General features: G+C 32.4%; 1 protein-coding gene across 5 annotated transcripts in view; it reads right to left on the bottom strand.

Annotated features, from left to right (window-relative positions):
- LOC125063927 (uncharacterized protein ZK1073.1) overlaps positions 1–27,286 on the bottom strand; it is a 45,047-nt gene that overhangs the window by 5,138 nt on the left and 12,623 nt on the right. For 4 of the 5 annotated variants that reach the window (XM_047670634.1, XM_047670631.1, XM_047670632.1 and 1 more), the window contains 5 exons: positions 7,293–7,343; positions 5,055–5,118; positions 4,127–4,244; positions 3,210–3,492; positions 1,585–1,712 (listed from right to left, as the gene is read on the bottom strand). In XM_047670634.1, coding sequence (XP_047526590.1) covers positions 1,585–1,712; positions 3,210–3,492; positions 4,127–4,244; positions 5,055–5,118; positions 7,293–7,343 — 644 coding nt within the window. Of the gene's footprint in view, positions 1–1,584; positions 1,713–3,209; positions 3,493–4,126; positions 4,245–5,054; positions 5,119–7,292; positions 7,344–14,750; positions 14,906–27,286 lie in introns of those variants that run through there. The other variant, XM_047670635.1, reaches the window with a different exon arrangement.

The raw sequence follows: 27,286 nt of genomic DNA, 5'->3' as shown, positions 1-27,286 counted from the left end.
AATGATAGATTATAATAAATTAATGATTTTAACACAAACAGCGAAGTGACTTTTTTTAATTTATACACTATCAATCAAAGTTCCATTAAAATAAAGTCGCACAAATCGAAACGTACGTTATTCAACCTTCACTTCATTATTGTCATGTTCATCAACAAAAGAAAAAAAAATAAAACATAAATTAATTAGAAATTTATTACGAATCATTTTGTAATGAGTCATGACAACTGAACGTCAATTCGACTCAAGAATGTGATAAAGTTACTCTTCCAAATTCGATACACCACGTACTCAATGCATATCCGAGGAAAGCAATTATACATATAACTCCTTATTATAAGCCTTTACTGTCTATCTGATTGTCTTTGACTGGCAACTATAAGCGCTATCATATCAAATAATAATAACATAAGTCTCAAGAGACGTACGTAACCCTTAGTAGACTTACTCGCACTTGGCCTGTTTTGTCATACAGAATAAATTATACAAATTTTAACTAGTGAATATTCTTATTAAAAATAAAAAGCTACCATTAAAAACTTAATTGTATATAATAAACACGATTACAAGATTTTATAAAAAAAATATTTTTATAGCAAATTAACCTTAACAAGAAATAATTATGTAAACTCAACCTTTTTGTACTATTGCTGTCCCTCTCGATATTGAATCGAATTGCGAATAATTTATACCAATTACTATGTACCGAAATGAAGCGAAAATATGAGGGCATAAGTATGTATTAACGTATACACATTTATTGACTCACTAATCATAGCTATTTAATTGTTTTGCGAACTGATGGCCTTTTCCAACATAGATTACAAATAATTATCATTTAAGTATAAAAATATTTTAAATCATTATGTTTCATTCTTTTGTTTATCAACGGAAAACAAAATCTAGTCCAAATCTTATTTCTCTATTTTATTGACATATAAAATCTTTACATTTAATCGATAAATTTGTTACATGTATTATTTCAATGTATGGTATTCTTTCATTAGTCAACTTTATAGCAGCCAAAGTAATACAATTCGCTGTTATTTCCTGAAACGATTAAAGCCAAAGTCAAAGTCAAAGTCAAAAATCTTTATTCAATATAGAAGTGTTTACACTTGCTTATTGATTGTCAAAAATCTACCACCGGTTCGGAATTTAGCACCTCGGACCTGAAAAGAACCGGCGAAAGAAACTCAGCGGGATACATTTTTTTTTAACCATTAAAAAATTACCTTTATATACAACAAAAAAACACTGATTATTGCAAATCATGGTACCTAGTAAGTCATAATAGAGTTTAAATAGCATTGTAAACACGGATTTAAATATATTATACATATTATATTCAATTCATTTAATTAATGATAACAATAATGGAACCATCAAAGATTAAAGATAATACGTATAATGCAAAAAGTAATTTCAAAAAACATAATTGTATTACAAAAATTAAATTATATTACATTTTTACACATAGGAAATACGTTAGTATCAAAACCACGATATTTTTTCACGATTAAAGAACTATAATTTCTATACCAATTTAAACTGTGATAAATGATGATGAGGTCGGCTACTTACTTGATGAAAGCGCGCACGTACTGCTTTATGTTGTGCGTGTTCAAGTTCCCGCGAAGACGCGAGCGGTACTCCGAAAGCATGCGTTCGCGCTCTCGCTCCCCAGACTCCGTAGAATCGCTCGTGATTTGCTGTTTAAATTAAATAAATTTCTTAATTAGGTTCTTGAAAAAAGGCGTATTGATGTATGCTTTTAAATTAACACAAGACAAACTACAGATTTTTTTTTGTTTAAAATATTTATGATTTACTTTCTAAACATAAATAATATAAATAAATTAAATTTAAAAATATATTATATAATTGATGTCGCGTAACTAAAACTCTCCAATAACTCCTGGATACATAACGCGGACCGGAAAATTCAGAAAGTGAATAAACAACAACATAACAAATAAAAAACAATTACATTTTTGTTTTTATTTTTCAAGAAATTAGGTGTAAAAGCGACATAAAAATAAAATATATAAAAATTCCAAAAAATATTACGTCCAATATACAACAAACGAAAATACCGAAGGTTAAGGAAAAATATATAGATATAAATATAAGATGAAATTCAATAACATTTATACGAAGAAAGCAAAATCAGCAATAATTAATTTTATTTGTTGGTTTTTAGTAACTTTATTTTTAACAGATTTATTTTCCTTCGTACAAGTTATATAAAAATGTATGTACATATAATGTTAGTTAGTGTGTTAGTAAAAATATCTATTTTCTTAGAATAGTAAATATGGTTGTTATATCTAAAGCTTAAAGTAAATAGTAAAGCAATAATTAGAAATCGTCAGTATTTATGGAAAGATTATTGTACAACAACGATTAAAGATAATACACAATCAATGAAAAGTAGGTACTGTTGGCTATAAGAAAAACCCTAAAGAAAATAATGAGCAGAGATGAGTGGTTGGAATCTGTAAATCTTAACGGACGGGTTCAAGCCCGAACAGTTTCCGGAATTTTCATATTACTCACTGACTTCATTCGGAAGCAAAAATATCGCGAGGAAATCCGCATGTGTGGAATAAAAATCAGCCATATGTATCTTCACCAAACCAAGCTTCAAACATTCACAGACTGTCAGTTTTTACTACTACTTTTATTTATAAAATAAAAGTTAAATCTAAATTCTAAGAAAATAAATAGAAAGCTGATAAGGAAAATGTTTTATAATGGCAATTACAAATGTAATCTATCACTACTTAGTTAGTTACACACACAAAAAGCATATCATACACAAAACAGAACTTAAAAACAATCAGCTAAATATAATGAGAACACAAGAAAACAAATTCCTTACCTGATTTATGGTTCAATCAGTATAACTTTGGACAACTGTATTTGATGAACATTTCTAGAAATTGTATTTATTTTAAAGTTAATTTTCTTATGTATTTCTAAAATAACAGAATCATTCAGTAATTTTATCAATGATTTTAAGCAATTAAACTCTTTAGGCTCAATTAATTATAATTAACTTATCTATGCAAAATAGAGAAATGGAAATATTTTAAATTGAAAAATACCGTTGTCCAAATTTAGCATTAGTTTTTAATGATGTTAATTGCAAAACAAAGAAACATTACCTGATAGCTATAATCAAGGATCTCGTTCGTAAAACTCACGTGTCCGAACTTATGATAGATGAGAAAATCTTCCTCCGACTGGGAGAAATTAGTTCCTCTCCAGCGAGAGAACCTCGTACGGAACGCATCGGCAACAGATGAAGTAGATCCAGTGCAATTGACAAGGATCAGACCGAGGAGACGGCGCGGATGGGCCAGTCCGCATCGAGCGAGGATATTCGCACCAGCGCCCTCCCCGAGCCCCACGGCATATTTCACGTGTAAGAAGTCCAGCACCGTAATGAGGTCTTCGCCAAGAGTTTGCAGCGATGGAAACGGGTAGCTGAAATTATTATTAATAATTGAGGCATGCTCTAATAGATTATGTTCATACTCCTACAAAAAATATTTATTAAATAGAAAGCTTATTCTAAATGATCTAGGGTTTTTTACGAAATAGTATTAATTGCACAACAAAAATTATATTGATATTTATTAGCAACTTATTAGCTCCCAGTTGGAATGAAACGAAATCCTTTTACGCGGCTTACAGTACATGCATTATGCCCCTGCATTTCTTTCTTCTTCTCTCCGCCTCTTTATGTCATATACGATTTTGTATTACATTATTTCAACTTATTTTTGTTATCGTTTTTAATTCAATGACAAATAAAAAATTAAAGTACGCATTTTAAACGCTTGATTATTTAAGCTGTTGTATATTGGTATAGACCTTCGGTCGTCCGGTATGTGTGTGTTGAAAAATTGGTGTAGCTTATAAGTTAACTGGAACTGTTAAAATTTTTAAAAAATATATACTTTATTCCAAATGACCTTTACAAGAACTTTTGAATCGTCCTTTAACTTGCGTTAAGCTACAACCAGTTTAGCATACTTAAAATTAAAAAGTAACAACGAATTAACAAATTAATTCGAGATTTTTCAACTAAAATATGAGTGATTGTCGATAAACTTACGATTCAGGTAGATCAGGAGAGTTCTCCTCGTGGCCCGGAACATCAACGTGTATAAAACAGGACCGCTCCTTGATCTCGGCCATAGCCGGGTGGTTTATGAAATCCACCATGGAAGTATCTGAAATTAAAATAATATTTTATTTATTAAAAGTCAATATTAAATTAATTATCATTTAATATTGACTTTTTACACAATAAAATTTTCAGTAATACTTATGTATTACTAAAGTAAAGTAACAGCTGATAAATATTCCATACAGTAGAAGGTTTGGAACATGACGCAGAAATTCACTCCGTACGATATCATTGTTTTCATGTGTGTGAATGTCCTCCTTCACCGCTGAACAAGATAAATGAATGAATAATATGAATTATAAACATAATTAAAGGTCACGAGACTGATGCTTGCCTGTAATTGTATCCGTAATCTTCTGTTAAAATTTACGTGTTCTAGGCCATGTGCCAAATTGGCTCTTACATTTCGATTAAACGAATTAAATATCTAATCGTTCACAAAAAGGTATGAAAGAAAACTGACGGTACGTAAGTACGTAACCTGTAATACCAGTGTTTTATATTTCAGTTTTGGCCAGTATCGTAAGAGTACTAGCATAAATTATTTATATTGTCATCGGTCATTAATGTCAATTTTAAAATACATCAGACGGCTTGAAGATGGTGAAAAATAGATTTGTAAGATTCCTTCATATAAATACATACAGGTCAAACTTAAAAATGGTATTTTTTTAACTTATTTATCTCCTAAATAATATCAAGCATAATATACCTTAAAACCTTACAAACTCCAACTACTTGCCATTCGATAACCACATTAATTCTCCTAAACTATCGAAGCTGTTAGCAAGGTAGGTAGCATATTGTTGTATAAGAAACCTTCTAAGTGGAACCTGAATATTATCTTACTTACGATTGGTGCCGAGATCGTGAACAGTTAAAAAGACGCATCTCTTGTCCTGCTGGCTCAAATCACCCTGGAATAAGAACAGCTAAATTAAAATAGTGCACAATTAATCGGTTTGTATTTTCTTTATATCGTATTTTATACGTTAAAAAATTATACCTTATTTTATATAAAATAAAATTGTACCACTTTTCTATTTGAACTCCTTTCTGTATGTACCTACAATGTGCTCTGATTCATAAAATCCAGTGTGTGTGTGGGGGGAGGTTTTTGTATGTGTATGTGTGAGATTGAGTGGGTTGTGCAATATAATATTAAATTAACAAATAAATAATTTTTTGACGTGTTTAGCGAAGGGACATATCGTACATAATAAAAAACATTTTGTATGCCGTATGGTAAATAGTATTATTATTTACATAAAAGCTAAAAATAAGTTACCTGTCCATATCTTGGAACGTTTCCCTGGTACGCAGCATAAACAAATTTGGAATTTTCTTATGATTAATGAACGTTATATAAATTAAATCAATCAGTAAATCAATTGTTTTCTTCGTTATGGACATATTTACAGTATCGGTCTATACACTCACGAAGACGTATATTTCTTTGCTGTCTACTCTTAGTCGTCTCACGCACACTAAGATATCTTTGAAGCACAAGCGTCACTCACACTAATGCACGCCGATGATAATTAACGTGGAGGGGCGCGCCTTCGTAAGTGAATAGATCTATAAGTCCAACCGATTACCGTGACAATTGACATATATTTTATAGCAAGTCGTATCAGGTAATATTTCTTCAAACAAGTTTAAAGAGACATTACATATTATCATAGTGTACGTCAGCCTAAAACTTTTAATTTCTTTCATTTTATCTAGCTACTATAAGACTTAATATAAATATTATCACTATGTTAGAGTTATTATTTACACATCGTATAACTATAATTTAATTAATAATATGTCGATTGACTATTTTTAAATATGTTGTAATGTAATATTTTAATTTTCACGATTAATACTGGCCGAATGTCTGATACTGCCGGCAAGAAAAAGAATGTAAGGAAATCGAACGCGACGGCAGTGTTTTGTTATAATTCTAAATATTTTTAAATAAATAGAATTATAGGCGATATTTGAATAATACGGGATGTATTGTGAAACACGGATTATTGGGTAAAATAAATTTAAAAATAGTGTTAATTAATGAATCTAGAAGAATATCGTTGTTTAAACTTGCGACCATCCTAAGAACTATTTACATAATTATTGGTATAATAAAGTTTCAATAAAATGTGAATAAGGCCATAAGTTTATCTTTGAATAAATAAAGTTTTATATATTAAAATACTTTAGGTCAACATTGCAGAAATCGAACGTTGAACAAGTAAAGTATAATAATAACAAATACTATACTTACAATGTAGATATCTTGAAAACATTAGGGCTAATATGTCCCTTCGTCTATTTGAATGTAAAATAATGGCGTCGGCGTTATTGCCAATTTTCTCGCCACATTTACGCGATAAATGAAATGTCAAGGATATTTTTTTCTCGCTTCGTTTAGTATAAGGCCAGTGTTACACAAAAGGAAGATTTGTTTAAAAGTTCGTGTAGACAGTGGGTTGACTTTCACAAGGAACAGACGAAAGGCAAGTTATCAACGCAAATGTAACGAACGAACAGAACATCTTAAAAGCGTCTTTCGACTTATTCGATGTTTAAAAAAGTGGACTTTATTTTATTGTATTACATTTATATAGTCATTATTACTGAGGAATAAATCGACATACTGAAAGATAAGCAAGATTTTTCAATATTTGAATCTTATATCTTTGGTTTTCCATATTAAAACAAAATTTACAAATATGTGTGTACATTACTTTCAACTGAAAATTCGACACGTTTCTAGGTCTGTGGATTGATAAATTTAAAGTCACGCAATTATGCGTTTTCAATTTCCCAAGTTATTAATCATATAAAAAACTGTTTTTGTAAGCTTTTAAAGAATAAACAATTGCTTTAAGAAAGTTTTTAAAGAAATCACATAAATAAATAACACATGAAATGTTACTACAGATTTTTGAGAAAGATGTGCTTACATTTTTAAAGACCTAAATTTCCATTAATAATTTGCAGCTGGCTCATTTATTTTTAAACACTATAAAGTTCTGACGATGTCATTATTAAAAAAAAAAATGGTAAATGTGTAAAACACAATTATCGACAGATACAAACTTACCTGAACGTGGACATGAATATCACCACTGCGATCTGTACTGACAACGTATTTCTGGAACAAATGAGAAAAAATTCAGTCATATGGAATTGTATATCAATGTACAGTTACGTGTATGTTGTCACGTTCGCCCGTAAACACTGTAAGTATAAGCCAATTACACCATCAAAGCGCAGCCAATCATGGGATCTAGGATGTCCCTTTTGGTTTTGGTAATTAGTACAGTATTAGCCAATTAGCGACATATGTTAACAAGAACTGCAGCTTACACTTTCACAATTAATTATAATAATATTATCGTTTAATTTTGCAAAAAAATACATTAAAATTTTACTACTATTATTTTTTTAATAAAATGATAATTATATGACGACGTTTAGTTTAGAACTAATGCAACAAACGACCATAAGACGAAAGACCAAGTGCGTAAACCGACTCTAAGTTATACTAAATTTTTTTTCTTTATTTATTTAGTATGGACAGGCGGAGAGGCAAATGGTGCACCTGATGGTAAGTGTTCACTACCGTCTATATCTACGAGCTAATGTAACTCAGTAAGAAATATTAAATATTCTTACATCGCAAATGGCCACCAACCTTGGGTATTAAGATGTTATGTCCCTTGTGCCTGTAGTTACACTGGCTCGCTCACCCTTCAAACGGGAACACAACAATACTAAGTATTGCTATGTTATGCTTTCAATAAGAAACTAACACTCAATTAAAGTTGTACCTCTAATTTAACCTTATAAGTATATAGTAGATTATATACATAATCATCAATCATAAATCAATAAATTAATACTAATGGTTGTAAAAGAAAATAACTCAAATGTAATTATGATAATATTGCTATACATTGACGTGTTTAATATAATGTGGAACAATCAAATCATTATCACCCAGCATTAGACGAGACGCATTTACAAATATTTATACGAAATTACTGACGATGTTATCGTAATAGAGCAAACTATAAAAAATCTCATGTCGAACAAATATTATTTATGAATAAAACCAATTCTAGTTGAAATGACTACTATATATAATTTCGTCTCATAAATATTTACAAACCAAATTATTTTAATAATATATAAAAACTGGCAAAAGATATATATGATTATTATTTAATTTATATAATATAATGGTGGTGTTTTGATAAATTACAATTCGACAAAACATATCTTTTATTTCCCTAGTAATTTAATCATAGTGTTTAATCGTAAAGACTTACAAATTATGAAGTTTAGATTTGCTCAAAATATTCTATTTAAAAATATATAGAAACTATTCATTGTATTAATAAAACGCTGCCAAGTATCGGATATACGATGTTATGTGCCTATAATTACGCTTGCTGGATTTATTAGCGGAAGACTACAATAGCATGTCTTGATATTTAAAGGATCTAGACCTAAGTATGTTTATTGAGAAAGATAAAGAACCTCTTGCCTTACCACCTGTTACGAATATGTCTAACTAGTAAAAAGTAGTTATTGTCTATGTAATTTGATCGTACAAAATCAAAATTTATTATATATATATTCTTTATTCAAGACGGCTCATAAAAACACTCATGAATTAAATGTAAAGCTACTACCGATTCGGAAAGTAGATTCTACCGCGAAGAACCGGTAAGAAACTCAATAGATTCTCTTTTCCACCACATTATGTTAGTAAAGAACAATTTTTTTTTATATATAATGCCTAGAAATCAATTAAAAATAAGTCCTTTATATCTTTAATATAATTTTGTATTGAGTATTATGCCTTTTTATCGATGTCTTTTTGACATAAGTATTAGATTTTTTAATAGGCCAAGCTAATAACTACGCCAGAAAACTATGCATGATTATAATCTGTGCCGGATACTGTTACATTTATTAATACGCATATCGAGTATTGAGAGATATAAGAGGCTCAAGACTTGTGATAATAATGTATACCACCAATTATTTTCAATCTCTAGTCGACACTTGGCCTACAAAAAGTGTTTAATCTACGACTGTAATTAACCCTGATATTCCTCAACACATCTCTATTAGTTATAGTGTAGATGTCATCTGAATATTTACAAACATAAACTCGTTCCATTTGCTTGTTATGATTGTTGCATTTTGACACATAGCCAATCGTAGTCGCACGAATTTAGTTTTAAAACACGTTCATAACGTGCATTTGACATGACGGTTATGCAATTACAAATCTTATGACTGAATACTAAAGTTTATAATGCAATGACCAATATACATCGAATGCATAGTTTTACGACAAACATCCCAACGGTCGTAATGTAGCTATATATAAAATACACGGTTTTCGTCATATTTGCCGGTTGAAAGAAGATAATAAGGTACTAATGTAAACCTATACTAAAGTCAGCGCATATAACTGACAATAAGTGGCGGTATATAATAAAAATCTATTATCTACGTGCCTGCATTACTTACGTGCTCTTCGTTGGTAAAAATACCATATATCACTGGTTTAAATGTTAAAACCAATTGTGTAATTATTACATATAGTTTGTATAAGACATTTAATTTAAAAATATTTCATACGTATTTAATTGATCTTCCATTTCTAGTTTCGAAGTTCTCTTTGTATAATAAAATGAGTCTAAGAATATCGACGCAATAGTAACAAACAATCGATAACAATTGACCAATAAACAACAATAGTAATAGCCTTGAGACGTATTTAGCTGAGGGCTGGAATGGTTGCGGGACGCTCACTTCTATATAGTCTAGAAAACCTATACATAAAACTCGAATTGGACCGTTTTGTTTTTTAAAAGTTTATCAATAGTGTACTATGCTTGCTAAAAGTACTTCAAAATGTTGATTTTCTTAATAAAAAGCCACAAAAAAATATGTTTCGCCAAAATAAACACGCTTTCATGCCATAAAATTTTTTATTCCCGCAAAAACGCTGTCAGTCTTCTTATCAGTCTAATTTTGATGACGTCAGATTGTTAGAAACAACAGTCGTGTATGTACGACCAGTACTCATTCAACGTTAACAGCTATAAATATTTGGTGCTTTTGGGAATTTTAATGGGGAATTGAAATTGGGAAAATAATTAATTACAATCGCTATCGTTGGATTGTAATATAAAAATAATAGTATTAAAACTCCAGAAAAGTTGTTTATCAAAGTGCCAGATGATGACAGTTTTTGACTATCTGATAGCACACCATGGCGGCTCATGTTTTAGGTCACGTGATATACACACAAAAAATGAGGACATTTAAATTTAATATAATGAATTAATAATGCGCCTTTATAACTTCATATCAAAATATTTAAGTATATTTCTATATATATTTTAATTTTTATCAAATTTCATAATATATTTTTCATTATAGAAAATACCCAATTACTCGTGCCAAATTATTAACAGTCTGTATTATCTGTACATTCTAGATCGATTTAATTACGATGTATATTTTGAATATGTATCTAAGGATTGTTATCTATGACCACGATGTCGCAGACACTATACCTTGTTTAAATAACTTCCGCCGTATTAGAATTCTGTTCATGTAATATAATATTATGTTTTATGAATATTGAGTACATTTGTGACACAATATATATATATATATATATATATATATATATATATATAAATATATCTTTTGTTACAAGAATAAAAGAGCTCCTATGTAGCTATGTTCCAACAAATAAAAAAAAATTTAAACGACTTTACTTCGATTTATTTTTCCTCCGAATTAACTTTGAATTGGGAGGAGACTTCCGCTCTATAATATTGAACCCCACTAAGAATTATTTTGAGATGTTTTTATTTTATTTTGAGAAAAATATTACCCATAATCCTCAGCATCATCGAATCAACATCATAAAATCAACACGTTCAATTTGTTATTGTTTTATAAAACACTAAAAATACACTATTAACCCGCGATCGTGTGGCACGTATACAATAATATATTATTACAAGGTTTATTGCGATTTTAACTTTTGCTTAGAAAACATTTTTGTTTTTGAAAAATATGGAGAACTTCCAAACGCATTACATTCAACCCCCAACCTACGTCGTTTTCACGCTCATTGTAATGATGTCGTTACGTTAGCTATGTTTGCTAAATTGTGTTCCGTATAGTTAAATACACATAGCATACACAGACCAAGATATATTCGATCACATTATTATTATTTTTTTTATAAAGAAACAATTTAAATTTGACTGAAAAAAAAAATTTAAAAACGGTTTGACAATAATTTTCAATATCATTTTTTAAGAAAATATCCAAACGTTCGAAATTTAAACATAACCATGGTTCGTAATAAATGAGACAATAGGCTCAATTAAATAGGGTTAATACTAGATTTTTGACATTTAGCAAGCAAGTTAAGTGCTTCTATATCGAACAAAGATTTAAATATGTTGGTATAAAAATGAATTCGAAAAATCTCTTTTACGAGACTAATATACAATAAAGTCGTGAACCGCTAGTCTGTTACTAGCTGCATAGATTGATAAATTTAACGCCCACAGGGAGTGTTAAACCGAATTGTTTACAAATACTCCATAACCTTGGCGCGCTTATACCCGTTACTGCTGCATATTGGTGTAAATAGACTCCTACACGTAGCTCAATCACTTTCCACTAAAATTTGCATTCAATTAAAAATGTTTAACTATAAACTTTAAAATCTATCCACGCATTTTTATTTTCGGCTAATTTGCGAAATCATTACAATTTGCCACTTGTCTTTTGTTTTAAAAGGTTCACGCTAAACCTTAATTAGAAATAAAAAAAGAGTTGCTGGTTTTTCAAACTAGTGGTAAAGTTGCTTTTAACGGAAAAAAAAATAAACAATCTGTCAAAACAAAAATCACATCGATAAAATGTCCCACACTTTTATAATAGCAATTGTTTTATCTTATGCAATACTATTATAATTAAATAATATTTAAAAAAAATCGAGATAGCCCAGCTTAGATGAATCTTAACCAATGATAGCGGGTTCGAAACCGGCAAGCTTAATGCTTGTATGCATATGTTTAATTTGTATTTATAATTAACCTAGTGGTCATCGGTGAAAGAAAACATAGCAAGAAAATCAATAAAACCATTCACAATTCCATATTTGAAATACTGAATTTCTTCTATGTTACATATTTGACTTCGCTAAGAAGTAAACCAATAAAAAAATCTAGTACAATATAAAAATCAAGTACAAAATGAAAATCTCGTTAATATCATATCCAACCAACATTGAGCAGAAGGATTGATCGATGTTGAAGAGGCGAAACAAAACAGCCGAGATTAAACTCAATATTCGGGATATGGACCACTCGATCAATGACCGAGTGACTAATTGTATTTTGCGTTCAAATTTTATATACAGATTAAAAATAAACCATATAAACAATAATGGAAATTTTACTCAAAAATATCGTTGATTAAGTTTTTTTTTTTAAATAAAATAGTGCAGATAGACAAATTACGTCCTGTTATAAGTAGTTATTGTTTGACATATATTGGCACAATATGTAATATACAATGAATCCTTACACTATTGACTTTACTTTATGTCGTAAGTTCAATAGTCCTGTCATACTCGTATAAGCTTTAAATATATATGATAACTTTACATTAAAAAGTTATTCTACAACAACAAAAAATATATATTCCCTTTCTTCAAATGTCAAGTCAAACAAAGTGAAGTTACCGGCAGGGTCAATTGATCAGTCCATCTCTATCAATACGACTAAAGTTTCCGCCACTCGTCTCATTAACTTCAGCTCACACAATAGGTACGTCATTTCCTTCAGGAAATAGTCGAGAAATCTTCACTGCCTATCGATTAAATGAAAATGTATTCTATTTCAAAATTCTCAAAGAGCGTTCAGGTCGCCTCAAGTAAAGAAACTCCTTCCCACTTCAACTTAATTGGCAGAATATTTTAAACGTTCTCGAGTTCTATAAAAATACAAATACAATATGGGTAATAAGTGTTTTGAAGGGATTAGTGTTCTATATTTTCTTTAAAAACTATTAAGACCGCTATAATATTCATTTATAAAACGTATCAAACTTTTGGAATTCACGGATAGATTGTAGATGTCAATAACCCCATTTATTATTATATTTTATTTTCAAATTTGCTTTGAAATAACTGTTTCGATACAAAAAAAAGTATTTAATATGGTGCACCAATTTATTTTCCATTCATTTGTTACTTCCTCTGATATTTGCAGTGTTTTGTTTTGATTTTAAACTTCTTTGATAAATAGACTATTCCAGTCCAGCCAGCCAGTCCCGATCCGTGCAGGAAAAATATCTTTTGGAAATAACCTACCCGGTAGGTAGGTTATTTCCAGTGTAGACGTAAGAGGGACCCTCAGACGTATACGTACCCTCCATTAAAATATTAAAACTACATCAAAATTGGTCCTGTCATTTTAAAAGAGTTCAGTGACAAGGTATTTGGACAATATTATTTTTTACTTTTTAATTAGTAGTTTTTTTTCGCGTATCGCGGGGAGGAGATGCCTGTTTCCAGGTGTTAACTGTGCCCTATGAATTTATATCCCTGCTAATATGTATGCAAAATTTTATGAAGATCGATTGACTAGTTAAGATCTTAAAGCATAACAAACAAATTCACTTTCAAATTAGTTAATATATAGTTAATTAGGATTCCTAAGTAAATAAAATATCAAGCTTCTTATACATTTACATTGTTTTAAAATGACTGTTATAAATCATTTTGTCAATCGTTTAATGATATATAACTAATATGTCTCGAGGGTGCATATAGGATAACATGTAATGCTCAAAGCTTGTAAATAAAAAGACATAAAATTATACGGTGATTGATACTCACAGATGCAACGCCAGTACTCGGTGCACACTAAGATTAATAAAAGCTATGACGCAAAGTACACAGTATGAAATAAAAAAATTAACAGTACTTATTAGACTCGTCGATAAAGATATTAGTTATTATATCTGAATATAAAGTTTTGGAAACACTTTCATTATTTGTAAATTTAATTAAGGATAAGGACTTGCTTGTTCGGTAAATATTTATGTGTTCAATATTAAGATGATTGTTGTTTAAACATTTACAATAACTAAACTTCCCATGATATAATGTTTTTGATATTTTTTGCTTCCGTGTAAATATGATATTAATTTTATAAAAAGTATTGAAATCTCAACCCATTAAGTATATAAAATAGTATAAATCTTATTTATAATTGAATTAAAAAACCTATTAAAAATGCTAGTCTATTAATGAAACACATATATTATATATTTGGAAAAAAAACAAAAATGATAACTAGATTATTTTATATGAAAGAAGTATTTAAACAATAATAAATGAATACTGTGATGATAAATATATTTACGTATTTGAATAACACGTACAATTAGTTGACAAAAATTGACAAAATCTACTTAGTAAATCTAAAAAAATTACCTGAAACCCCTTTTCGTCGGCGTCAGTCATATTAACCGAAAAGAACTACAATACAATACGGAAAATAACTTTATAATTATAATACACTTGCAAAGAACAAAACAATAATATTACAAATTGCCTAAATACCCGGCGCGGGTGTTCCGTGTGCGAGCCTGAAGTGCAATGCAAGGCGGAGAAATACGTAGGAGCGTGAACGATACTTTATACGTGTACAATCGGATTCAAATGTTGGATTTTTACTTCTAAATAATAAAATATTGTAATACAAACATTTTGCGTTTAAATTCTATTTCAGTTACTAAATGCTTGAAATAATTATATTAGATATACGTAAAAGTTAGGCGAGTGTGCACATAATTTTTTCTCGACTAATTCGAATTATTTACTCTTATTATAAATATTGAGTGCAATTAATATATTTAATAACTGAGAATAAATTAAACAAATTATTAATAATGATATCGAAATTATAAGGAAAATTATTATTACGTATATTTTAAAGACCGTAAGTATTAGACTTTAGTAAAATATATTTTTAACTGGCTTTTTAAAAATGTTTTTACATAGGATATAGAAACACCAGCAAGACTTTTTTAATTTTCCTTGCAATATTTATATTAATTAAATAGACTTTTACTCAATGCCAAAAGTGGGTTCTAAGAAGATAATCAAAAAATTTACTTCTGTACTAAGAATTATCTCATCGATGGTACTAGACTTTAAGAGCAGCGAGCCAAGAGCATCGAGCCGCCTATTAGGCTCTTACCACACTATCAAATGATGTAGTCGTAAGTAATTAATCGAAAATGTAGGAAGTGCTCATACGCAGCATATAAGCCCACAGTTACAGATGTATACGATCAACTTCACACAATTACGATCATGTTTAGGCAAAGATCTAAAATTTACGACACTTTTTTAAATAGTAGGTACTTATAGTTGAAAAATATCTTATATCATAGTTGATTGGACCATTCCGTGACGTCACTTTTTAAAAAAAAATGGTGTTTGACTATTGACGGATCAAACCACATCTGGATTTTCGTGATTCGTGTCCGATCCGGTTGCGGTCAAAAAATACTTTGTTAATATAAACCTTTAGGAGGCTGAACCCCTGAAGGTCTTCTCACTTGTTAATTTGTTGAATAGACCGATTACAAGATTATGCGTGTGTCTATAATTAAAGTATTTAAATTAGTATTTGACATAAAAATAATATATGTAGGTTCCATGATTAGCGGGACATTGGCGATCTCGTGCAAGTATCTTAAGGCGAAGCTAGCCACTTTTATTAACAAAAAAAATGGAAAATAGTTACTAGTTTTCTCAGGATATTTTTGACTGACACTGAAATTCATCGTAAAAAACAATAATGAGGACAACGTAATTTAGGGACACTTAAATATTAGGTAGGCATTTTTACAAACAAACAATAATTTAATACTACTCTTTTGTGCTAACACTTTGTATTAAGGCTTAAAGTTGAAGAGATAAATTATACGTTATGAATTACCCGTTTGTATGATTTGTCCACAGCTATCCTAAATGCTGTCATGTATAACAACTAAGTATATAAGTATTTAAGACTTATAATCTTAGAGTTTACGGCTATCTAATGTAAAACTCAATTAGAATGTAATATTTAACGTTAAATATTATACGAATTATTATTATCTATATATTAAAGACAAGTATCTATCACTTTGTTTATTAATCATTATAATATTATCTTTTTAATCTGGCAACATGAACATCGACAGACAATCGTCATGGCGGGTAAATTGATTCTCTATGATATTTTTTCATTGGGCATCGAGTAAACACTATTTATGATTTATATAAAATTATATAAGAAAACTAGGAAAGATCGTTCGAGGCTCACCTGATGGAAAGTGACTACCACCGCCCATCTGCAACACCGGGAGGCTTGCAGTTGCCTTGCCGGCCTTTAAGAAATAAGTACGCTCTTTTCTTGAAGGTTCCCAAGTCGTACCGGTTCGGAAAAACCGCCGGCGAAAGCTGGTTCCACAGAGTGGTTGTGCGAGGCAGAAAATGTCTTAAAAATCGCGCTGTTGTGGATTTTCGGACATCTAGGTAAAATGCTGAATTAAGGATCAAGTTATTTCACTAAGAAATATAAAAGTCAATTTGCTGTTAAAATATCAATTAGCTTACATAGCTACTCGTAATAACATTGTTCCATCAACGTCTATTTATAAGCTGACAGCGTATTCACTAGATTCGCGAACCTACAGATAGTGTTCTACGCCTATGCAATTTCTTAGTAGGTTGGTACGTACCTCCGTCTGTTTACGTTCGAAAGACATGCATCGTTACATGTCCCGCCTTGTCCACGTTGTGGGAATTTTAATTTTAATAAAGTGGAAAAAATTATTCGTGGCTGATCGTAATTTATATTAATATATTTGGTACTCCACAGATTTTCATTTGGTGAGGGATCGACAAGAACGAAAATTGACTACAGCCTATTCCAATCGAAGAAGGTAACAATGTTAATAAACCTTATTACGTATTAATTAATTGACTACTAACAGATCTTGAGTAATATGTCTTTATTAAATACTTATATCCACTTTAACTTCACTTCCAGTTCAAATTCTTCACCTTTGTTGACAAATTAAACGCCTTTTTTTTCGAAAATCCCTAATGTATATCATTGATTATTCAGCTCTCGACCAATTAATTAATTAGTATCGGTCAAATCTATGTCAAATGTTGTTTACTTCGCTTTTGTACTCTTGGGTTGAAATGGACTACACATACCTTCAACTACCTATTCGCAACTTCCGGAATCCTAAATAAAAGTAGTGAATGTAAATTATACTGGCATTTTTTCTTAGAGAATAGCTATACTTATTGCAAAAAATAGTTTTATCTTGTAAAAACGCTAACGCTTCAAATCAAAACATTGTTTAATCCAATATAAAAGTTTGATAAGACAATTTCGCTCGACAGTCTAATACAACCCGATAACATGAAATAAACACATATAACATACATTTTTAATATCGTAATTAATTATGTTGTTAGGAAACTAATTAAAAGTGAAATGTTCGGAGAGCAAACTCAATTAAGCTTAACCCTCGTTCTTGTTCAATATCTAGAATGTCTTCATTAAAACTTAATAAATTTATCTGTCATTCGCATACCGCAGACTAGATTGTGTTATTATCTAAGATACGTTTAAAAACCGTTGACCGTTTTACTGGTATTATTAATAAATATGTGCAATAACTATGAAATTTAACTGAAAATACGGAAGAATTATGTATTGAATTTGTTAATTTAGCGACCTTTAGTAAACTGATATACAATTCTTTATCAATGGTAGAAAAAGTAATATTTCGTCCAGATACCAAACATCAAATCTTTTAACCAATTTACAAACAGTCTCATAGCTGGTAGTGGCAACAAATATTTTAACGGAGATGACCCAAAGAATATAACACTTGATTGTTAAGAGAAGATCGTGGATTAAAATCAAAGATTATTCAAGTGATTAATCTATGTTTATAATTATTCATCTCGTACTCGGCAATGTAAGAAAACATTGTTAGGGAATCTGATGAAACTCTGCCACATGTACATCGGCTAAAATCGCATTAGAGCAGCGTTCTGGTGAGCTCTCGGACTTCTCAGCTCTTCAGCAATGGAACATTATTGGCTGTTTCTATGCAATACTTAGTAAGACAAAACATTAAAGAACGTGTGAATTTTACTACAAGTCATCATCACGTGATGTATGAAATTCTGCCATATGTGCATTGGCCAAACTCGTATTCGAGCAGCGTGCTGGTGAGATCAAAGACTTCTCAGCTCTTCAGCAGTAGAACGATGACAGTTGGTTCTATACTATACATAGTAAGACGAAACTTAAAAGATCACGTGGATATTGGTGGACAAGTCTTCAAGACTTGTAGTAATATCGTCTCTCGTCTCTCTCGTCTTTAATAGTAAAAGCCAACATCGAAACAAAACTTGAATGCGTTGGAGGAAATTCATGAACGCGACAGTAACATTATCATTTTTACGAATCAATGCGCTCTTGTTTTTGTCCATTTAACTGTATTTTTTATAAAAAAGGGTATATACAATAATGTACACCTCCAAAATTACAAATCTGCATTATACGGTTCTTCACCAAGAAGACCTAAAATTATTTTGAATTACAATTATTATTTAATTAATATTGAGCATTTAATTGTAAAAACATTTTTACCGAGAAAACGATTATATCAAGCTCTATGAACCTCAAATGATGTATCAAAACTTCTAACGTCTCATTTATTTGAGAATTGTTTATGACGATAACTACCCCTATAAATAAGCGAAGCGAAATAGAGTATTGCCTTATTACAAAAGTAGGTCACTAATTATGGTCCCTCGGAAGTCGGATACCTAGCTCGCTTGTACACAATCGCATTAAGCCGCCAGCTGCTACTGATAAATGTAGCGAGAATGTAGAACATCAACTACAAGTGGAGTTTTGGTAAATATATAATTATATTATGACTGCTTCTTTGTTTTAGTGGGTAGCTTATTAACTGGCTGCAAATTTCGTGGTCCTGGGGTTAAATTCCGAGTCGAGGCAATAAAAAGTATTATTTATTTTGGTGAAAAATACTCAATAGTAGCCTGAAATTCGTAATCTATAAATAGAATCCCGTACCTCGGTAAGCATGTAAAGCCTTTGGTCTTTCCCTAAGCTCTTTCCGGTCAGATTTGCCGACCCATCGGTTTATGAGAGTAAGGGAATAGAGTATAAAAACTGGTGATACTACGAAAACTACGAGGTCATGGCTCAATCTGATGAACGATGCGAGATTGCATTCAATACGAACAAAAACGAGCAATTTTCATCGAAAAAACAATTTAGACTTTAATTATTATTCAACTGTAGTTAAGATGAATGTAAATTTTAAACCAACAATACAATTGAATACATATTAATTCATCCATATTGATATATTCATACTTTCTTTTATTTAACAAAACTGAATATTTTTAAGTTTCAATAGAATTATATTATGCCTCTATAAGTTGGCCGTACTACTAAGTTAAGCAAAGTTTTTTATAACTTCTATTTACCACAAATCTAAAATGTTTTCTAACGCAAAAAACGTGCGCGACGCCATCTAATTTGCTTCATTGGATTTTTTTTCAGATTTACCAACGAGTGTATTTTGGTATCGGTTGTAAAGTTCCGAGTTTTCCCGCTTGAAGTCACTACCATCAGACGTAGGTAATGATCACAAAATACATAGCAAATTATTATGATTTAGGCAATAGCACAGCTTTAATATACCTTCATAAACTGGTGCCTATATCAAAATAGTGTCACCATGTAAAAACTGTCAAAAAATCAACAAATGAATTTTGCAAAGGTCTCCTCTACTGCTAAGGAAAAGGGTAACAGCCGAAATACCCACGAATCATACTCGAATACACTTAATGCAAAATTAATAAATACAAAGTATCTAGATAAAAACTTAGTGATGCTCTGAATTTGAACCCGTAAACATCTACGTTTTATTTTTATTCACCTTGATTAAACTATGTTTAAGTGAAAACCGATTCGATTTATTTATGAATACTTAAAATGTCGTTAGAAACAGTTTACGCTCAACGTACGTTGTCTATTAGCACATTGTTCTGTTGACCTTGATCGAATCTTTGGTCTATCTAATCCCGAGCGAAGGAATCGTTGGTATGAGCCAATAATTGAATTTTGGAATTTGTTGTCTAAAAATTTATTATAACACCAGTGAAACTCTTTTCTAATAGTGCAAGAAGAACAGTCAAATGTAATGATTGTGGTAAAATAAGTTCTAAGTATTTTAAAATATTTCGCTTTAGTTCAGCATTGGTTTTCTAATTTGTGTTTACAATAGCTCTACAGAAATATAACTAGCTCGACTAAAGACTAGGCAAGATGACTTATCGGAAGCAATTTCCCGCCACTACTTAGTACCAATATTTCCTGTACACTAAGGACGGGCACTTAAAATAGGGTTGCTATATCGTAAAACATTAGAAGAAGGTATGCAAGAACGATTAATTGGTCCATTATTGCGAGTTAAAAAAATAAAATAAAATCTTTGCTTCATTGCTGTTTATGTAAAATTGTAAAAAAATATACGTTATTTTACACAGAAAATGGCATTGCAATTACGAAAACTCTTGAAAATTCAAAAGATCCTTTGTTTACATTTCAACTCGTTCTCAAATTCCAAACAAATAAAAGTGACAATTTTGTATGAAGTGATCGAGTGTTGTTTGTTTGGATGTTTTCAATGTTTGGAAAAATTACTCGACCCTCAGAAAAATCACCAAAATAATCTTAAAATATAATATTTAGAGATGTCAGTATTATCTCCTGATAATAAAAAATAAGTTGTAACGCCAATAATTTATGACATAATAATTTTAATATTAAAAACTTTAGCCCGGAGTTTATTTTAATACACTCCTGGCGATTCCTCGATCAAGTCGCAGACAGGTCTGACATAATAATAGCCCGCCGAGTTTCTTTTCTATGCTAAGGAGTATTACTCCTTAGATTAAATTATTTATTGCCAAACAAGTGCTAGCTTTTACTCTACCTCATATGATTAATCTATTATTTTAAGGCTATCAATAAATAAAGGTAATACTTCATTAAATGTTGGAATTTCAATTTAATTCAATGGACATATTGTCCGTTAGTTAGATGCTGATTTTTGTAGAAAAAAAGCGAAAAACAAAGTGATATCAGGCCGGTTTCATATTGAGAACCTTAATTTCAAACCACAATATACACATATTCAATACAATTAAAAAAAACGCTTCTTTTATTTTTACAACACGATAAGTACTCAATTAACATACTTTTCAGAAAACTAATATTATATATTTTTTCAAATTGTTCCAACACAAGAATACATACAAGGTCGCCTCACTAATAGAGGTTAAAAATACTTATAACCTGTCTCGTTGCATAGAATTGCTGTTATTATGTGGATCTAAAGATAACATTAGTTTACATGGAGCTCGAAACTAAATACCTACATTTTAATATTATAATACCGTAAAGAGGTGATTTAGCACATGAAATGGATTTGATTTGCTTGAGTTTTTGATAATAGAATAGAGTATAATATACCAAAATAGTACAAAAACATACAAACAAACAAAATATAAACAAATAATAAAAGTAATGGTTTTTACTAAAGGCGGTATTATCACTAAGAGAGCGATATATTGCAGACAATTATAGCGGTAAGGTGTACAATTCGAAACATTTTTTTTAAATATTTAATGGATGGGATTTCGTATAAAAAGAGGAGTGAGAAGGAGTTTCAATGACAACACTTTTATCAGATCGTGGAGTAAGATCGTGCGAGTCTTGAGGGAATTTAAAATGCTACTTTAGATAGAAAGGTGTATTTGAATGAAACAGTATACAGATAAGGGAAATAATGTAAATATTCCTGCGATAGCGGATTGTAAGCCACTCGAGATTTTTGCAAAATTCAGAAATGTATCATTCTAATTTGGAGGAACTTAATAATGCCTGGAAATAGCTGCCGTTATTATATATAAATGTTTATGTAAAACTGTTTGATAATTTGTGAGCTTGTCAATATTTTACGCAGTTTTTTTTTTCATAGATATAGTTCACGGAGCAACTCTCCTCTCACAGGAGAAAATATAAAAACATTTTTACATCAATGGCATTATTAACATAGATAAATATATTTTTTCCAATTGTCGCTATATTTAAATTGATTATTCTTTTCAAAAAACACATTGATTAACGCACTCTTTTTTTTATATAACAGTTAGAATAACAATGATAAACGTGGGAATGATAAACTAAAAATATTTTTCTAAAAACAATGAAAAACAAAACTATGTATCCATAATTTAATGAAGTTCTTCTAAAAATAACTGCAATTTGTATTAATAAAGTCTCAGCGAGTACCTTTAAATAGAATGAACACTGTGGGCGTGTCTTTAATGCTTTAATATTCTAGTTTTCGATAAGTATGCGCAGCGTAATACGATCTAAATGTTTTTTTTAATGTATCTCATCAATTAAATAAAAAAAGGTATATCAAATATTTTTTAAAAAATACCTATACGCATTATTTTACTTTATAGGTCATTTTGGGAAAAACATTTTGCTTTTTCAACGAATATAACATTGTAATGGAAACTATGACGACGATCAAATATCATAATATAATGTTGCGACGGTTTAAGCCAAAGAAATGGGCTTTAAATTTCATGCTGAATGGCAAACCTTGGCACGCTTTATACAAAATTAAATCAACAAACAATACAAGCTAAATATAAACATAAAACCAAAACTCTCACTTCGAGGTGTAATGGTAACAATTTTTGACAGATTTTTCTCCAACTCGAGTAGAGTTAGAACTAATAAATAGGTACATAATTCTATTAGTGATCAAACTATGCCGTGTGAAACATGCTTTTCTTTGACTAGCATTACTCAGTGTTTGGTTTTAGCAACGTTATTTTATTTGTGTTTTTTAAGGTGAAATGTAAAACTTCGAGAAGAGGTAATCTATCATAATATCTATTAGCTATCGAACAAAACAGGTGAACATTTTAACTTCCGATCGTTAATGGCATGAACGCCATTATCGTAAATTTAATAACTTTATAAACCATAATTTTAAACATCACGCCGTTCGTTTCGATACGCCGACAACCCACGTAAAAATAATATTAATAAATACAAGTATGTGTAAACCGAATTCTATTGTAAAACATCGATAGGTACAGCGTAACCCCGAATATTCTCAGCTATTCAAAGTTATCGTATATTTTTAATAGAACGCTTTTAAATTGAATGCAATGAATGAGTGAATTGAAACATATTACAATTTAATTGAGAAACGATTGTCAGTTTGTGATTGCGATCAAAATTGTTTAAATCATGGTCAATGTTAACGTCAATTCTGTTTTCGTCATCAAGTATTTAACGAATTAAATTCTCCAAGATAGACATTAACTTATTAAAAGTAATAAAAACAAAAGTAATAAGTTACAAGCTAATTGAGTATAGTTTTAATTACTGGTAGTGACTAGTCACTTAGTATTATTAGTGAATTTTTAAGGCCAAATCAGGACCCTAAATAAAGTAAAAGTAGGAAATACTTATTACTAATTAGCACAAGAAAGCGTTTTCAATATTCACATGGAAAGAGTACCATAATAATCATTGGCACTGTAAATTAAACTAACTATTCATTAACAAAGGTCCAATGTGCCAATAATAGCAGTTCGCTGTCGTTCTATAAGAACTTACTTCGTAACTCACATAAATGTTATAAATCAACTTTTGATTCGATATTTTGATGCATCTATACTTTTAATCTTATTATTATAAAAATTAATGTCGTTTAATGCGTTTGATCATTTTACGATCGTCTTTTATGGTGACTTTAGAGTTTGTTCACCCATTAGTAAACTTTTATATTGTTTATTTAAAATTTAGTTATATTTATACTGATATTCTTTTTCGTGGGAATTGACTAGTTCGAGATAATAATCATAATTACAATGACGTAATGGTTACATAATCTTTAAAAATATTATAATTTACAATATACTGTACCATTATTATTACAAAAAAAATACCTAAATTTATGTTTTTTTTTTCTTCTCATTTATTCTTTGTTAGCGCTTTAAAGGCATAATAGTATATATAAAATACTGAAGTTAAAGCCCGAGGTCCACCAAAAGTGGGCGAAGAGCACGAAGGTTGTTTCCGTGCAGTGACGGAGTAAGAATACAATTCACTGCCCCTCTCTCTCCCATGGGTGTCGTAAGAGGCGACTAAGGGACATCTGAGCGACCATCTGCTCATCTGGTGGTAGGATGTCAATCATCCGCCTGGCTTGTTACCACCGTACGCATGGTGAAACACTCGTGAAGTGGCTGCTTGCAGCCGCGTTTCGAGATCAGCCGGCGTACAGCCAGTGCCCGAGCGCGCATTGTCGCGATAAGTGTTGGTCCGGTGGATGTTGCTGTTGAACCAATGCTGGAGGAAAGTATATTGACCCGCCGGTCAGGGAGACCCGTAGAAACGGTTGTTCCGCTGGCCGCCCGTGGCAGAGTACAGGGGCCCAAGCGTTCCTAACCAGCTCGCGAGGCTGCCCCACCAGGCCACGCATAATCCCGGTGTGGACCGTCGTGCCGGTTGGTGACCGGACGGTGGGGTCCCGGCGGCCACTACCGGGAGGGTTCGGGGGCCCTTCCGCCCGGCGGGTCAGTTTATTTTCTCTTCTGGCAACTTATTGGGGAAACACAGCTCCACACTTTGACCGTCCTTATCGTGGCAACGCATCGCTCGCTTCACGTCTCTTCCTCTTTTTTCCCCCTATCCATGACAGTGCATAAAAGAAATGACGGTCGTACAGCGGTGCACACCCCCACCATTCCCACGCTGTTTGAGGTTGAGTTCGTTAACATCCGTGGACTCCACGCTAACCTCAATGCTGTCCACCACCATCTCGAGACAGCACGGCCAGCAATGTTGTTTCTGACGGAGACTCAAATACTCCGTCCTGTCGATACCGGCTACCTTAATTATCCCGGCTACATGCTTGAAGAATCCTTCAAAGCGAAAGCCGGAGTATGCTTGTTCGTCAGGACGGATGTTTGTTGTCACCGTCTGCGCTGCTTGGAGGACCCTTCCTTCTCCCTGTTAGTGGTACGTGTGGACTTGGTTCGTCAGAGTCGGGTCTACGTGTGCCTCTACAGATCCCACAATGGTGACTTGGAGACAAGCCAACTATTTGACCATCTTAGTCGGGTGGCAGATGCTGCGCAAGAGCAGTTTCCTAACGCGGAACTGGTGTTTTTGGGGGACTTTAACGCTCACCATGAATCATGGTTGAAGTCCTCCAAAACTGACCATGCGGGAAGGACTGCCCATGCTTTCGCTCTCACGCATGACTTGACCCAGTTGGTTGATCAGCCCACCAGGATCCCAGACATTGACGGGCAAGCGCCTTCCCTACTGGACCTTCTGCTGACTAGCCACCCGGTGGAATATCAGGTTGAGGTTCGGGCTCCACTTGGTTCTTCGGATCACTGCCTGATATCTACCAAAGTGCCACAGGCCAAGCTGCCGCCACCAACGGTAAGCAAACGTCGCATTTGGCACTATAAGTCGGCAGATTGGGACGGTTTGCGCGATTACTATGCGTCAGTCCCTTGGAAGGAGCGTTGCTTCAGTGAGAATGACCCGACAGCTAGCGCCGCTGCTATTGCTGGTGAGATCCTGTTGGGGATGGAATACTACATTCCTAACTCAGACCTCGCCAGTAAGGGTACGCGTAACCGTTGGTTCACTCGCGAATGTGCCGATGCTGTGTCTTCTAAGCAGGCGGCATATCGCGCGTGGATCAATGGCTGCGTTAGTGGGGCATCTAACATTGACTCACTGAAAGCAACCTACAATAAAACTTCCAAGTCTTGTAGGAAGGCATACACAAGAGCGGATGCACAGCGCATTGCGCGGTTTGGCCATGACCTTATTTCACATCCTAGAGGCTCCCGTAGCTTCTGGCGTCTGACCAAATCTGTGCAAAGCAATTTCTGTCAACCTTCGCTGCCACCGCTCAGGTATCCGGACGGATCGCTAGCTCACAGTCCGCAGGAGAAAGCTGATCTTCTGGCAAAACTCTTTGCGGATAATTCCGTAATCAATGATTGTAGTGCGCTGCCACCAACAATTCCTTCATGTGGCTACACGATGCCTGACATCAAAATCAGGCAACGTGATGTACGTGCAGAGCTACAATCACTTGATGTGCGGAAAGCTAGCGGTCCCGATGGAATACCAGCCATAGTGCTGATGAAGTGTGCAGCGGAGCTGTCTCCTGTGTTAACGCGCCTGTTCCAGCTGTCTCTTTCTACAGGATGTGTGCCGGATTCTTGGAGAGAAGCTAATGTGCAAGCGGTTCCCAAAAAAGGGGATCGATCTGACCCGGCAAATTATCGGCCAATAGCTATCACCTCAGTTCTTTGTAAGGTGATGGAACGGATCTTAAACAACCAACTGATCCATTACCTAGAAGATCACTGTCTAATTAATGATCGTCAGTACGGGTTTCGACCAAAACGGTCCACAGGTGATCTTCTAGCGTACGTAACACACCTCTGGGGTGAAGCTATCGATAAGCGTGGAGAGTCGTTGGCCGTCAGCCTCGATATCTCCAAGGCTTTCGACAGAGTCTGGCACAGAAGTCTTCTCTCCAAGCTGCCGGCATACGGTCTGCCGGTTCAGCTCTGCACCTGGATTGCTAGCTTCCTACACAAGCGCAGCCTTCGCGTTCTAGTTGATGGTTGCGCTTCAAAATCCCATGTAGTGAATGCTGGAGTCCCCCAGGGGTCTGTGATATCCCCCACGCTCTTTCTTCTGCATATCAATGATATGCTCTCTCTCGGGAACATACATTGCTATGCAGATGACAGTACAGTGCACGGGGGATACC

This window comes from Vanessa atalanta, chromosome 5 (assembly GCF_905147765.1).
Source record: "Vanessa atalanta chromosome 5, ilVanAtal1.2, whole genome shotgun sequence".
Classification (NCBI taxonomy): domain Eukaryota; kingdom Metazoa; phylum Arthropoda; class Insecta; order Lepidoptera; family Nymphalidae; genus Vanessa; species Vanessa atalanta.
Note: the sequence above shows the minus strand (reverse complement) of the source record. Positions and strands in the feature narration are given on the sequence as shown.